The 15363-nt window shown below is 39.1% G+C and overlaps 1 protein-coding gene across 5 annotated transcripts in view; it reads left to right on the forward strand.

Moving 5' to 3' along the window:
- The window catches only part of slc12a7b (solute carrier family 12 member 7b), a 59859-nt gene that overhangs the window by 31755 nt on the left and 12741 nt on the right, over positions 1–15363 (forward strand). For all 5 annotated transcript variants that reach the window (XM_034571915.1, XM_034571916.1, XM_034571918.1 and 2 more), the window contains exons 2-11: positions 5017–5111; positions 5933–6064; positions 7579–7725; positions 11913–11967; positions 12301–12431; positions 12634–12875; positions 13061–13272; positions 14373–14540; positions 14697–14795; positions 15143–15200. In XM_034571915.1, the coding sequence (XP_034427806.1) occupies positions 5017–5111; positions 5933–6064; positions 7579–7725; positions 11913–11967; positions 12301–12431; positions 12634–12875; positions 13061–13272; positions 14373–14540; positions 14697–14795; positions 15143–15200 (1339 nt within the window). The remainder of the gene's footprint in view (positions 1–5016; positions 5112–5932; positions 6065–7578; positions 7726–11912; positions 11968–12300; positions 12432–12633; positions 12876–13060; positions 13273–14372; positions 14541–14696; positions 14796–15142; positions 15201–15363) is intronic.

The following is a 15363-nucleotide window of genomic DNA, read 5'->3' on the forward strand; positions in this document are numbered from 1 at the left end:
TGTTAAACAACTGACTAGTGACCATTCAGTGACCGGTGACTGTAGGCGTTTTCAGACATGAGATTTGGAGCATGTCTGCACAATCGGGTCCGGACATTCTTCGGGGTTTGCCTTCACATATCACATAACCCTAATCATCATATGAAGAATGCAGCAGGAGATTCTAGTCAGACTTACTCACAACAACACACATATCTGGTGAAGAGTGGCGTCTGGGTAGAGTATGGAGGAGACAGGACAGAACACATAAATTCAGCTGCGGAGATAACATGTTTTTTGTTTATAGCACATAGACACCGGTGTTGGCTCTTATCACCAAAAGCTCTTGAATCTCGTTGTTTATCCACATGGACAACTTTGTTCTCTCCTCTTTTTTCATCCTGAGATATTCACATTTTTTTTGTTTTTTTTGTTTTATTATAAGTTTCACATCCATCACATCTCCTGCTGTATTCTCACATGGGGTCACACAGACATTATCCAGAGATTTTACCTGGGGGTTGGCGGGAGAAACTCTGGAGAATGTCTTTTCTACAGCAACTGACCGGGACATTTGTGTTCTCACATACAGCCTCTCCGGATAATTTCAGCAGATTATCCGGATTTCAGTGCACGTCTGAAAGAAGCTAGAGTTACTGTAGTGAGTCAATTCCTTTCAGTCTCTAATTCCTCTCGCATAATTATTTTCTCTTATAGTTAACATCTCTGCATCTTAGTGTTACAATAATTTGAAAAAAATATAAATTGATCACTGTCTCTAAACATTTTCTCAACTGTATTGTTGGACGTGTTGTAGCTGCTTTAATGTACTGTCGTTTTTTTTAAACATTGTTGATCACTTCCTGTTTGACATCTAAAGCACCTTACACACGGGCACACTCTAAAAGCGGAAATCTACCGGATTTGGAAACAGCATCGACAGTTTTAGCCTGCGCACGGACCTCAAAGAGGATTTAGCTAGTGTCATTTAAGACAATGATTATCTGCGGTGTGTAGCATCTCCAGAGCTCAGCAGTGAGTGGCAGGTTGACTCACTCGGTTGCACCCTCACAGTACCAGCGTGCAGAAGGGTTGTTATTTTCAATTCATTCCCTGTTATCACAGCTTATTGAAACACTGTGCCCTGACCTGATACAGTATGTTCTGCCATCCCACTCACACTGTGTCCGCTCCGAGCCACATAGTACAAGGACATAATGACTTTCCCTGTGATTACCAGTGGGCTAAGCCTTTCTGCAAGCCTCTTATTCCCCCTGCAGCTGGATCAAGCAGCAAAAGTTACCCATGAAATCCCCTCTGCAGTCAGAGTTCACAGTCGGCAGCTCCACTGATGGATGTAGAAGTCAAGGCAGAGAGCCATGATTGTAATTGACACAATAATGTAAGAGGGCGGAGAATGTACAAAGAAATATCGGTATGTGGTTGTGCATATTTAGCTCCGCCAAGGAGGTTATGTTTTTATCTGGCGTAGGTATGCTCTCTTCTGAGTGCCATTCTTTTGATGTCTTGAGGCACTGCATTGTAAAATAGTTGGGAACAAGTAGCTTAAAACAACACTGCTAAAATTACACATTGTAAACTAATGGGGTATAAAATGTAAAAAAAAATTATCTGGAGAATTCTCAGCAAACTAGTGGGCATGTTGATATTTCTATTCTGCCTCCTGCAAACTCTACCCAGGTGACAGTGTTTGCCCAAACCAAACAGTATTTCCAGTAGGTGACACTCACACGGACAATCCCTGTTTGTATGCTGTGCCTGTGAAGGGAAAGTCCAAACATTTTTATCAGTTCTTCTTTATTTACAAAGGCTCAGAGTTTTATTATTAACTGTAAAGCCTTGCAGTAGTAAACAGAGTCTCTTTTTGTCTTGGGAGCTTGGTCTTTAATGTTTAGAGCATCATTTCTTCCTGTCAGATCCACACTTGGTAATGCTTTCCCTGAAAACCCTGCCCTCTGCCTCAAATAGATTCTGGTCGAGTGAAATTTTGTGCTGCTCCTGCTCAAAAACAGGTGGTTATAGTTTAACCAGGTTCAGCTGACCAAGAATTGAATTTCATTTTAATAATGTTATTACTTTCTTCAGATTTAATTGATTAAGTCATATTTGCACCATTGCAGTAGCCTAGATGTACAGTATGTACCAATATCAATTTTCTTCTTCTTTCTACCGAACAGCTAACCAGGTAACACAGTTTTCTAAAGATATTTACTTCATTCACAGTGAACTCGTACTGCTCTGCCAGGGAATCAAGACCTCGAGAGAGTTTGGTCTTTGGTCCTCAAGTCATTGCTTAGATTACATATATGAAGTGGCATCACATAACTATCTTACTCCAAACAATATTGTTGAACAGCAGTTAGTGATCAGTGCATTGTCAAGCACATGTAAAATACTGTTGCACCAGACATTTGAATGTTGAGGTCGTCCGTCGACGCAGCATCTGTGTCTTTGTTTGACATTTTGTATGTTAGTCCTGTCACAGGTTCAGCTACGACTATGTCCTTGACAAGTGTATCAGGGTGGTGTGAGGATGTGTATGATGGAAATGGTACATGGAGGATTCACAATGTTCAATCTAAAGTCTTAAGTGCTGGGCATAGTCAAAATACCCCAGCCACCCCAGAGTACCATCAGGTATTCAGCTTTACATTGGTACATTTCTGTAGTGGCAAACTGGCAGTGGATGTTCTTGATACTGAGCTAGACAAATATGGAGTGTGATCGAGTTGGAGGGACAGTCAAACTTTTGCTGCACAGTTGAGGGGCAGATTCTAAGTCCACACCAGACTTGAGTTTGTCCAGACTAGTACCAAGAACGTCCACTGCGAGTCTGTCAGATGACTAAGTCGATCCCTTGAGGAATCACTTGACTTTTTTAGCATCACTGAAACGATATACCTTACTGACACTTGGACATGACTGCCGAATGTTGGGTATCATAGCCTCTGCACTCTGACTTGTCGGTTCATTCAAAACACTCACTCAGTGCTTTGTTGTGTGTAGGTTGCCGTCCCCACAGGCAAAGACACAACCTAGTTCACAGTTTGGTGCTAGAATGGCCTCTCTGTATATAGCTCGGTTGCTGTTTGTTATATTGTTATAGCGTCTGCGATCTGTTGTGGTTGACGATGTGGAGCTGCAGAGAAGATCCTAACAGAACTTATTTGATTGAGATGTAAGGGCCTGAGATGCAGCATCTGTTGTTCTTTGTGACAGGAGCCTCCAGTTAAAACCAGCTTTTTGTGTTAAAGGGATCATCCATGCCTTTCCAAGATGAGGAAAAAATGGGTTAGAGGACAATGAAGAATTTACTCCTAAGATTTTGCTCTGCCAAAAACTAAATACCTTTTTATTGTGCAAAGCTGGATGGATGAAGTTGCACTTCAATTATTTGTATTTTTTGCATGCTAATTAGTTAAACTAGTGTTAAAAATCATGTGTAATTTGTCAGACCCACTGTTATTGTGGCGGATCGAGGATTTTTCTAAATCAGGGGCCATAAAGGGGCCACAGTTTACACAGAGGGGCCAGTTATATGTCCAACATGCGCTGCACAATTTCATTCAGTAAGATGCACTTTCATTCTGTGACACAAGTCATTACTGTTAGCGCTATAGCATTGAGCAAAGCCACACATCATTTAATATAGTACAGACAATTGTTCCTTGTTCAAGCAAATTGTGCACTTCCAAAAAGTTTTTTTAGCCAATTGTCAAATGTATTGTTGGTAATGTTAGTACTACTGACAGGCAACTGACAGGACAGGGTCACTGCAAGGGCCAATCAGATTTCAGTGCCCTGACCCCACCCCTGGATCCACCCCTAGTTGTTGAGTTTCCTTCCTTCCCCTTTTTATTTTTTCGGTCAACACTGTGTGTGAGATTGTCTTTGAGATCAGTAATCTACATCAATCACATTGCTTGATGTTCTGTCATCAGACAATACTTATTCTGCTGTGCCATTCTTATAGGTTTGACATTGTTGTTATGGCACATTAACTTCTCAGTGTCACATTGTGTTTAATAATCTGCTGCTACATTTGCTGGATATTGTTCAAGTTTAATTATAGAGTTGGTTGTTCTCATGTTTCTGCTTGAATGTGCCTTGTATACATTATTAATCTCGACGGAGGCTAGAACACGGGCTTGTCTTCTTATTTTGTCTTCCATGGTGCTGCAGGTGAAAAATGAATCGTGTTGTTTAATTTATTTATCAAGTTTGTAATGCTTGATATTTTATCTAGATCAAATGTTTTTGTTAAGAGTGTGTGTATTTTCTAACCTCAGTCAGAGGTTGTATTTTGTCAGCTTTCAAGAATTAAAATAGCTGGGTTAGGGTTATAATGATAATTCTTACCTGGAATTACTTTGAAAAACAAGCCTTTTATTGCTTTTAGTCCAAACCTTCAAGTCACAACAGTTTTCAGACATTTATCTCAGCAGAGATATGATAAACACTGTAGGACACTCAAGCTTGATTTATACTCAAGGTGTTTGTTGAGGTGGGTTGAGTGAGCATTGTTAAGAATTATCACAAACAAAAAGTGCAACTGCACAAATCAATTTAAGTACGTTGTTAAAAGCAAACAAAGCAATTTATGAGCAGTTAAATACATGTGGTTTGTTAATATGGATTTCAATTTTACAGTTATTAGTGTATTGATATCCTTTGGACACTTTACACATTTACCTATTTTAGTCATAATGTGACCTGTGCAGCTAAAAGGAGCATTAAAATAGGTTTCATTAAAATAATTATTGTGATATTTAACATCATAATGCATGGATCAGGTGGAAAACCGTTGTTGTGACATAATACAAACCTTTAACAAACCTTAATCAAAAATGTATTGTACTATAAATAAGCACCTTGTTGGAAATAAAGTTGATAGTGAAAACAGTGGAGTGTATTTATTTGCCCACAACCAACCATATTTGCCTTGGTTACAGAACTGAACTGGCTGAACCCAAACAGTATTTATTCCTAAAATTCAACTGTGTTGTGTTTCCACAGGTGATGGCGTTCCAAAGGAAAACAGCCCCTTTATTAACAACACAGACAACGACAAAGGCAACAGCTACGATGGCACCAACATGGCTCTCTTTGAGGTAACAGTTTTCATCATCTTCAACTTCACATATGCACATGATGGGGGAATGTTTGACTAAACTTGGGAACGTAGCTTTGTTTTGACAGGATGTTATAAACTCTGAATGAGAGCCCCCCAGACTGAGGGGAAGAAGCTGCAAACACATGTACTCTTTAAGTTAACTAATTTTCACTGCTAGTGCTACAGTATTAAACCTAGACTATAGCCTACGAAGCTCTATCATTTATTAATGCACAATATGCTACACTATCAGGGTCAGTAGTGGTGAACTAAATAAATAGTTTACAAGGAGGTGAAGGTATCAATCTACTCTGAACTCAGAGTAATGCATTGACTTCACAAGCAAATCAGATTGACGCACTGTTGAGCCTACTCAGCTGACCCTTTGCCAGGTACTTGGCTCTGGAATTTGTCTGACCTTGCTACTCTGCGGTTACTGACCCCTGAATAGAATCAATTAGACACTGCAGCTTCTGTTTGCATCGCCCCAGGAGCTGGAAGCTGATCCAGGCATGCTCATGCCTTTCTAAGATTCTTTGAAAAGTCAGCCAACAAAATATTGCACTCTCCATTTTAATCCTGGAAGAGTTTGCCCTCTAAGAATATGGTCACTAACTACCCTAAAGGCCAAATGTAAGGTGAATGGCTAGTCATGGAATATTACTTTACATGTTGTTGACATAGCCACTTGTCTTTCTGTAACATTGGCTTAAATGAATCTTGAAGAAACATACAGTTTAAGCCTAATTATGTATTGAAAAAATAAAGTATCAGATGCTGCCATTGTCCAGCTTGTTGAAAATGATTTCTGTATTGCAGGAGGAAATGGACAGCAACCCCATGGTGTCATCTCTCCTCAACAAACTGGCAAACTACACCAATCTCACCCAGGGGGCCCAGGAGCACGAGGAAGCTGATGAAGATGAGGGGTCCAAGAAGAAAGCTGTTAAGGTACAGCAGAGAGCCTTATATTGTATGAGTATCACAGCTTTAAGGTGCTGTTGCTCTTGCTGCTTTAACAGTTGCTATTTTACACTACATCACTACTTAACAGGGTCTATGAGCAATGAAACCCTGCTGTTTGTTTTATTTTTTAATCTTTATAGGGGAATGCAACCTTTAAAATCACATTTTCTTCTACCAACAAATGTATGTCAAAGTATTGTAGACATAGCAATGTTAACATTATATTCTACATGTTATTATTGTTTATTCACCCTTTGGTATGTCATTGCTTTACCCAGCTTACAGTAAAACAAAAAGTTTCAGTTTGGCAAGTTAAATCTTGCAAGAGTTATAGTCAGTGAGCCTGTATTGCTTTATTTACCCCGTTATGGTTGAAAGTAGAAACTGAATAGCTGAACAATCATCTATAAAAATGCAATTAAATATAATCTGTTCCTCTAAAACAACAAGCTTCCTTCGAACAGTCTTATTTTAAAGGCAGCCGTTAATAAAAAGCACTCTGACGTATACTTTTTTTTACTGGATGACCCATTGACCTTGTTTCTTGGGTTGGATGACGAGAGATGAAGTGAGAAATGTCACACTGGCAGACGGACATCTTCAAGTTTTTGTGTCGTCCTTGTGCCACAGACCATTTGAGCGGTTTCTCCTCGAGGATCTCTGGGTACTCATGTTTCGGATTTCTTAGAAAAGGAAAATTAAAAGTCGCCACAGTGCTGCCATGCGGCATATAGATGCTTCTGTAACCACAGCTTCAGTCCCATGCCAGTTGCGCCATCCTGTCAACTGAATGGAAATAAGACTCTGGGGTACCTCCCATTGGCTCGCAGGAACATCATGTTAAAGAAATAAGTGGATGAAGCTGACACCACTGTCGCCCCTCTTTGTCTGGACCAGTGGGACTAGTGTTGTGCACTTGGAGATAAATGGATAAAAAGATAGCTGCTTGTCAACCTTGAGGTGATCGATTTGACGTCTTTTTTTTTTTTATTTCTGTCAGAAAAGCTTATTATATTCCTGTTGCTTGCTCCTCTTTACAAGCTGTTGTGAAACTACAGAGTCTTGTATGGAATGCCATCTTTTGGGATGAAGGATTTTCAACTATTTTTGTCACTGGTTGCTGGATAGTATAGAGTGGTTTAATAAAATATGATGCCCGGGTCACTGAGATGTAAGTCTTACAACTCTTTTTAAGCTTTGAAGCGTGATCTTCAAATTGTTAGTAGCAGCTTTTGCTTTGGTAATGGAGAACTTCTTGTGCATTTATGATGGCGCCCTATCGACGCGATCTTAAAACCACAGGTTTTAAGTCAGTATTAAAATAATCAGGAATCTAACCACTGTCTGACCTGAATATACTAATGTTGTGTTTTCATGTAGATCAGTTGTAATCGTAATACAAATTGATAGTTTCAGATTTTTCTAAATGTAATCCTAAATAACGGTTCCCCACTTCCTTGCTTTTCTTTTCTATCTCATTCCCTGTCCCACTTCTGCAGAGCCCACAGATGGGGACATTCATGGGTGTCTACCTCCCCTGCCTCCAGAACATTCTGGGGGTCATCCTGTTTCTGCGCCTTACCTGGATTGTCGGCACCGCCGGCATCTTGGAGTCCCTGGCTATCGTCTGCTTGTGCTGCTCTTGCGTGAGTACTCATTCATTGTGACCTACGTGACTCGCCTCTTTACTTTTACTGTATTTTATTCACGATAGTTTTACAGTGGAAATTAAATTAATGAATCGTGTTTGCATGTCCTTTGCGTTTCCAGAGTTAGTTTTGTTTATTTAAAGAAAAGGTCAAAGTGAAAGGAGCTGGTCTGACTCCTGACGTGGATATTATTTGCTCTTTATTAAGGGATTTAGAGTTTAAGTCATTAGAGCAATGACGTGCAAGGTTATATAAGAGGGAACTTCATGTACATACCCTGCTCTTTAGGGCATTATGGCTACATTAGCATATGAGAGGGTATATGTCTCTGTACCTGAGTGTTTTTAATGACACTGGGGTCAGAAGAGACTTGAACTTTTAATGGTAGACGGATTGCAAATGTTGGATTGAAAGGAGTAGTGAGTGACCGTCAAGTTGACTCAGGGGCCGGGCACTGATCCGTCCTATTTTTAGCCGCTGTGACTATTTCCCATACACTCCTAGCTTCTAATGGCACCCGGCAGCTTGACGTGTAATCCCTCCATCTGCAAAGTGTCAGAAACATAGCGACAAGCACACCCACAAGGGGACAGGACAGGGCAGACAATGGATTATCTCAGTTTAATCAGGGAAAGTATGAACTATCTCAGATGAATGCTTTTTACCTTATTATGGAATGTTGCTTTAAGGGAGTAAAATGTATAATAGATGACCAAGACTGACAAAGTGACCCCATTTCAGACTGTGCAAAGTCAAGAAATAATTGAAGGATGCAATTTAGGCATTCAAATTTGTATTTATTAGAACTGTCGATTTGAATGTTTTGTATATATGATCAGAAGGAAAATGTAACCTTGTACATTGTTTCTGTAAGAAATTCATATCGGATTTCATAGCTACGTTAGCCGTTTGTCTAATGATGGAAACTCCATTTCATTTCAGTCTAGCAAAAGTGCATTAGCAGGGTTTACCCTCCACTATATCACTGCTGTTACATAATAAGAGAGCCAGGGTTTATCAAACAGATTAATGTTCATTTTTACTGCTCAGATCAGTTCTGACTTCAGCCATCTGCTTATGGGTCATAGTTTGTGTGATCAAGACCCAACACCAGAATTGTCTAAAAAATAACCTAAAGGGTATTAATTCATCTTCATTTTAAAACAGTTGTTGTTTATTCTGTTCATTTCAAAACAGTTTACTGTGTTGTCTCTACTTTCTATTCTCTTCTATTTCACTTCTCATACATAGTTTACACAAAGAAAGCTGCAGCAAACACTTTGTGGCTGAAATCTCTTGTTCACTCATTCACTATTTCCTATATCAACCACGGCTCTGACCCAGATCCCATCCTATAAAACCATTGTCCTGTACTTGATGAGGTTTTTTTCTATTTTAATCAGTGCAGCTTTTTTTAGCCTTTACCGCACTAGTGGCTTTAGTGGTCGGGGAAACTCTCTGACCAGTTGCATGTGTGGCGTAAATCCTCTGACATGATGCTTCTCAGCCAATCATTGAGACCTGAGAAAGTGCGTGAGCTACTCAGACGGGAGAGGCGAGACTAGAGACAGTAGTCTGAGAAATAAGTGGGGAAGGGGAGGGGTGGGATTTAACCCTGAGGAAAGACAGGGTAAAGGAGATTAACACTTTTTAACTGTTTAGATGTGTCGAGCTTGTTTATAATGGCATTGTTTGACAGTTAAATGGTAAAATGAAGTTAAAAAGAAAAAGGAAATCTCAAGCTACACATTTTATTAGATTTTTCAAATATCAAGCTCTTCATTTTAAGATGGACATTTTTCACTTGATATACAAATTATTGATGTGTATAGACACATTGAAGAAAACAGAGATACACTTCTGAACACCTGCATTCAATGACAGTTGTGAGCAGTGACAGTAGCAGTTTTTTTTTTTAAGGTCATTCCTTTGAGCGTTTGCACTATGAATATCACAACAGTCAATCACTGCAGACTATAGCAGTTGAAGTCATACAACAACTTACTGCAGACAGACCACCAGACACTGCTCCGTCAGTAGGATTCCTGTTTGGTCCTCTGACTCCTCAGATACTCGGATGTTTCAAACTCTCACCGACATCCTGAACCAAGGCCATTGTTGAATTTCAGCTCCTGTATGATTCAGTGGAACTTCTCTTTCTATACTTTGTGAAATGAGAACTCAATTTCTGTCGATTCATAATACTAAAGAATGAACTGGCACCAATCTATTAAGATTTTCTACTGAAAAAGTTTGTTGTTTCAATGAATAGAGGTAGGAGTCATATGTCTTTGTTTTGATACCCCTTCATATTACATAAAAAATGTGTATTTGATTGATTAGTGCTGCCATTTGCAAGTGCTTTGTATAAAAGTGTATAATTTACGTTACTACTATATTTTAAATTATTGCAGTTACCTTACATAAATTGTTAAAAATGATATCACTAGACTGTAATTTTGAATGTGATATAAGACAGCATGAGGGATTTTAAGGTCTTAAAGACCACCTTATATTTGATTTAAAACATTTTGAACATTAATTTAGCTGCTCTACGATTGACTTTTCTGACCTTTTCACCACCACACATAATTATAAGTAATTATTATATGAAAGCATTAATAACAATTCATGAATCTTCACTTATCTGATATCGATATTCTTAGTTCAAGATTTCAACCTCATTTGAACAATAATAGAGACAAGTCAGATTTAGGTGATGACTACCTGTCAAAAAAAACGAATTACCACTCCTAAAGAACTTCCAAATCATGACAGGTGGCTGTAAAACATAGTCTTAATGGAAGTTTCATCTGTGTCAACCTACCTGCCAGTACTGCTTTAATGAATGTGTGTTCAGGTCCCAGCTTCATTCACTGTAGCTGCTTAGAGATTCGGTGGAAGCAGGAGGTAAAACTGTCGGGTAATTGGCTTTACTCCAGCTTCTCTGCCACTTTAAACCGGACGCCCAGCAAAGAGCAAAAGATTTATTTTCGTTGTGTCCTTGTCCTTGCTCCCTTCTTCTTCTTCTTTCTCCTCTTTCCTTTGTTCTCTGTTCTTTCACCGTCATGCTTTTTTCTTTCACCCCTGCAGTTTCATTTTTTTGTGTGAAACTGAAGGGGTTTCACACTCTTTTTTCATTTCTTTGTATTTCTTATCTTGTGACTCCTTGCCCTTCTTTCTGCTCCGTTCTCTCTTTCATCTGGAGGCACTGTTGGGTAACAGGATGTAAAAGTCCTCAGCCACAATGACTGATTTCATGGAAAAGCTGGGATCCATTACCAATCAAGCATTTAGAGCATAAGCCCATAAGAAGAATGCTATAGGTCAAATGCTAGATTGACCTCTACAACAAAAACCTGGAAAATTCATGGAAACAAATAAAGACTTGTTGGGTGGGCAAGTAGGTTTTTGTAAGTTATTAGTTTAGTTCTGATATTACAACAGAGTATTAAGGGAAAATATCTACGATTTCATAATGGTCATATATTATCTTTAATTTAAAAGAAAAAGTAATAATATAACGATTAAAAAAAAAGCTGAAATTTCTCATATTATAAAAAGTTGTACGTTTATAAAAATAAAGTCGCATTTACTTATCATAAGGACAAGAATAGATTGTGCAAGAAACTGTCTCTATTCTGAAGAAAGAACCACTCAGACTTGAAAGTATTTGCCTCTTTTGTGGAGGAAGAAATGTTTGGTTGTTTTCATCTGCGTTCTGTTCAAAGGGATTTCAGAGTTTCTCAACTAATAATGAGATTGGTTCAAGATTTTGCATCCAGAAGGAAAGAAGGCAAGCAGTTCTCCTTGTTGCTCATTTTCTAAGAAAGTTTTTTTTTTCTCAATTTTTCTTTTAGAGTTTATTCTCGTAACATTATATCTTTATTCTCAAAATAATAATACGATTATTTTTTTTTTCCTTTCAAGTGGTCCTCATGTCTCACAAGAGGAAATCATTTCTGTCATGCTTGGTATTGAATGGTTGATAATGATATTCACAAATCCCCTTGTTACAACACAGAACTAAACAATGAACTTACAGTGAATATTCACCATATAAAACCTCATATTTCAAAGGAGCATCATTGATTCTCATAGACTCTATTGAGTACAGAGGAACTCTCTATGTAAGGTTCTTTTGGGAGTTTTGACATTTGTTCCCTCCTGTGCTCTCTCCACAGACCATGCTGACGGCCATATCCATGAGTGCAATCGCTACTAATGGCGTTGTGCCAGGTAGGATTCTTTGGTGCTTAGAAATACACAAACTTCAACAAGGGGTGTGTAATAAAAAGGGATTAAATCATAATGTAGTAAGATTTGTTGATTTGTCTTTGCATTTTTGGCTTTATGAGGATAAAATGAGATCACGTATTTCTTTGTGTGTGCTCCAACATCAGCTGGAATTTACCCTGAACCGATTTTGATCAGCTTCAAATATTTGTATAACATAGAATCATTGTTTCAGGATTTTTAGAAATGTGATGTTTTTTTTAATGATTTTTTGATTGAATGATCTATCCAGATCCTTTTCTCATTAGATTAATTCCTGCTGTTTTTTCTCCACAGCGGGAGGTTCCTATTATATGATCTCCAGATCTCTTGGTCCAGAGTTTGGAGGAGCTGTAGGTCTCTGTTTCTACCTGGGGACAACGTTTGCTGGCTCCATGTACATTCTGGGTACTATAGAGATTCTTCTGGTAGGTGAACCCTGTTAGTGCTTGGATTACCTCTACATGGTGGTGATCCTCCACGTGGATTTACGGTTCAGTGAGGCTGTCTATTCGTCTAACCTAGCCGAGTTCATGTTATCTACCCAAACTCACATTGTAACAATCCTGTCTCTCTCCTGAAAGGGACAGGTGTATATTTTCATCTTCCATCTGTCCCGTGTCATTTCAGACCTACATTGTGCCTAAAGCAGCCATCTTTGTGGCAGACAGAAAGGAGGACGAGCTGAATGCCCTGCTGAATAACATGCGGGTGTATGGCACGTGCTGCCTGGCACTGATGTCTGTGGTCGTCTTTGTTGGAGTGAAATATGTGAACAAACTAGCCTTAGTCTTCCTGGCCTGTGTCATTCTTTCTATCCTTGCTATCTACGCCGGAGTCATCAAGACCATCTTTGAGCCGCCTGACTTTCCGTGAGTTTCCCGTTAACATGTCCTCCAGTTTTATATGGCATCAGATGAATTTCGTAGTGACTCCTGAAGTTAGCATATTACCTATCTGTATATTCGTATGTCTGCATATTCATGTTTTAAATTGATTAAATAGCAATTGCAACACTTCGACAGCTCTAACTATTGTTTTTTTTCCCTCCATACAGTGTTTGCATGTTGGGAAATCGCACTCTGCAGAACCTCAACTTTGACAAGTGTCTTAAGACAGATTTTATCGACAACATGACGGTCACCACCAAACTGTGGATGCTGTTCTGTGACGGACCTGAGCTCAACGCCACCTGCAATGAATACTTCGACAACAATAATGTGACCATGATTCAGGGCATCCCTGGGCTGACCAGCGGAGTCATTTCAGGTTGGAACACAATGTTTCCTCTGCAGAAAAACAACCTCCCTGACCTGTTATCTAGACAATATCATATTATCACAGCTACAGCTGTAGTATGCAGGTATGTGGGTGTATTCCAGTTCAGTTCAACTGAGCTTTACTCCCAAAATTATCCAGAATTCTCTCTTGTTTTTCTTAAAGTCATCCTGCTACATACTTGCCAGAATGAGATTAAAAATTATGACAAAAGATCATGGGACAGCCTTGCAACATGTTTGTTCAATACTAACCTTCCAGTGTGAAGTTAAACAAACGATGATGGGAATATTGTATGAAACACAGTGCAAACCCAGAACATTCCTCCCGTTACGTAACTCTTGGCCATGACAAACTAGTTTTTCTCCTTCTACACGAATGCATTCCTGTCGTATTTCTAGTGAAGCAACGGGAGTGAGTGTCCGCAGGCGCTAAGTGATTTCATATGCAATCTTTTTTACTCTATCTGCTTTCTCGCATCTGTTTTTGCTTTTATTTTTACTTTCTTTAGCTCCTCTCCCTCACTTCACTCTCAGAAACATGCATTTCCTCCCCATCTGATTCAGTTTTTTTGCATTTGGTGTTTAAGTCTCTGGACAGATTACGTCAGCTTTAATGTGCCTCTCTATACCGTCTTGCCTGTTTTCAATTACCAATGTTCTCTCAGCACCAGCCATTCATTCGCTCTGTCACTCCGCTCCAGTTCCATGAACTTGATAATGTTAACATGTCTGGAGCAGTTACAAAATGTTTAACTTATAGAACTGCTGAACTTTACTCGTGCTGGTTTAATCTCCAACAATTTTTGTGTTTATTAATATATTCGATTCTGTATCTTTTTGTATCTTCTGCTACAATGTTAGCATCCTATTGAATTTTTCTCTTCTCCTCTATTAAGCTTTGGACGGAGTGAATTAAACCATTTTTCAGAAAATTGTTGTTAACACCTTTAACTTATCAGCTAAGGTTTTACAACGTGAAATGTCAGGCTCTCTAAATCAAACACATCTCATTGTCACGTGGGTGAATTAGCACAGTGTGCGGTTTATGCTGTTTGGAAACTAACAAATTTGTTTGTGTCTCTGTTACAGAAAACATGTGGTCAGTGTACGGTCCCCTGGGCATGATGGTAGAAAACAAAGAGTTGTCGTCTCTTGGGGGAAGTGACTCTGCCCAAGACATCTACATGCCATATGTAATCAATGATATTACAACCTTCTTCACACTGCTGGTCGGCATCTACTTCCCCTCTGTCACTGGTGAGGCTGATAAAAGTGACAAACACACACACACACGATGATGTGGGATTTCTGTACTTGTTTGGCTACTATTATGGCCAGAATTGCTCAGCGCAGAGCTGTGTTTCATTTCTGTATTGTTCATGTCTGATTCTTTGTTGGGACCAACTCTTCCAGGTATCATGGCCGGTTCAAACCGCTCAGGGGACTTGAGGGATGCCCAGAAGTCCATACCCATCGGCACCATCCTGGCTATTGCTACCACCTCCTTCATCTGTATCCTTAAAACTTTGAAGTGAATTTGATACGAAAATCTAGTGAGATGACCCCGACTGATTAGTATAGCAGTTAGTATAGCAAATAAAAGGCAGAGTAGTATATTTATAAATCTGTTTTTCTATAAATTTGCACTGTTGTACTGCTTTCTTTTTGCGTTATGACAATAAAGTGTTTCTATTCTATTCCATTCTATAGTAAGCACAGGTTCAGGTTATCTTGGAGTCTTTGGATCAAAGGGGTAGAGCACAGTAGGGCACAGCTAAGGGTTATTTTGTGTGTTTAAAGCTTCACCGTAATGTAAAAGAAATAGACTTGAGTTCACTTTCCTGAACAGTGCTCCACAGACGTCACCTGTGTGGTTCTATTTGGGGCCAGTATTGAAGGTGTTCTGCTTCGAGACAAGTAAGCGTTTCACACCAAGCACATACTGTAGGAAACTGCACACACTATGTTTTATAGATTCTTTATGTTTTAATAAAACAGAGAAACAGTGTTCAATGTGTAGGTTTGGCCTCTATGTTCCCACCGATTCAGTTTTAGACTCAAATCTTAGTGTATATGTGAT

The sequence above is a fragment of the Hippoglossus hippoglossus genome, chromosome 20 (genome assembly GCF_009819705.1).
Source record: "Hippoglossus hippoglossus isolate fHipHip1 chromosome 20, fHipHip1.pri, whole genome shotgun sequence".
NCBI lineage: Eukaryota > Metazoa > Chordata > Actinopteri > Pleuronectiformes > Pleuronectidae > Hippoglossus > Hippoglossus hippoglossus.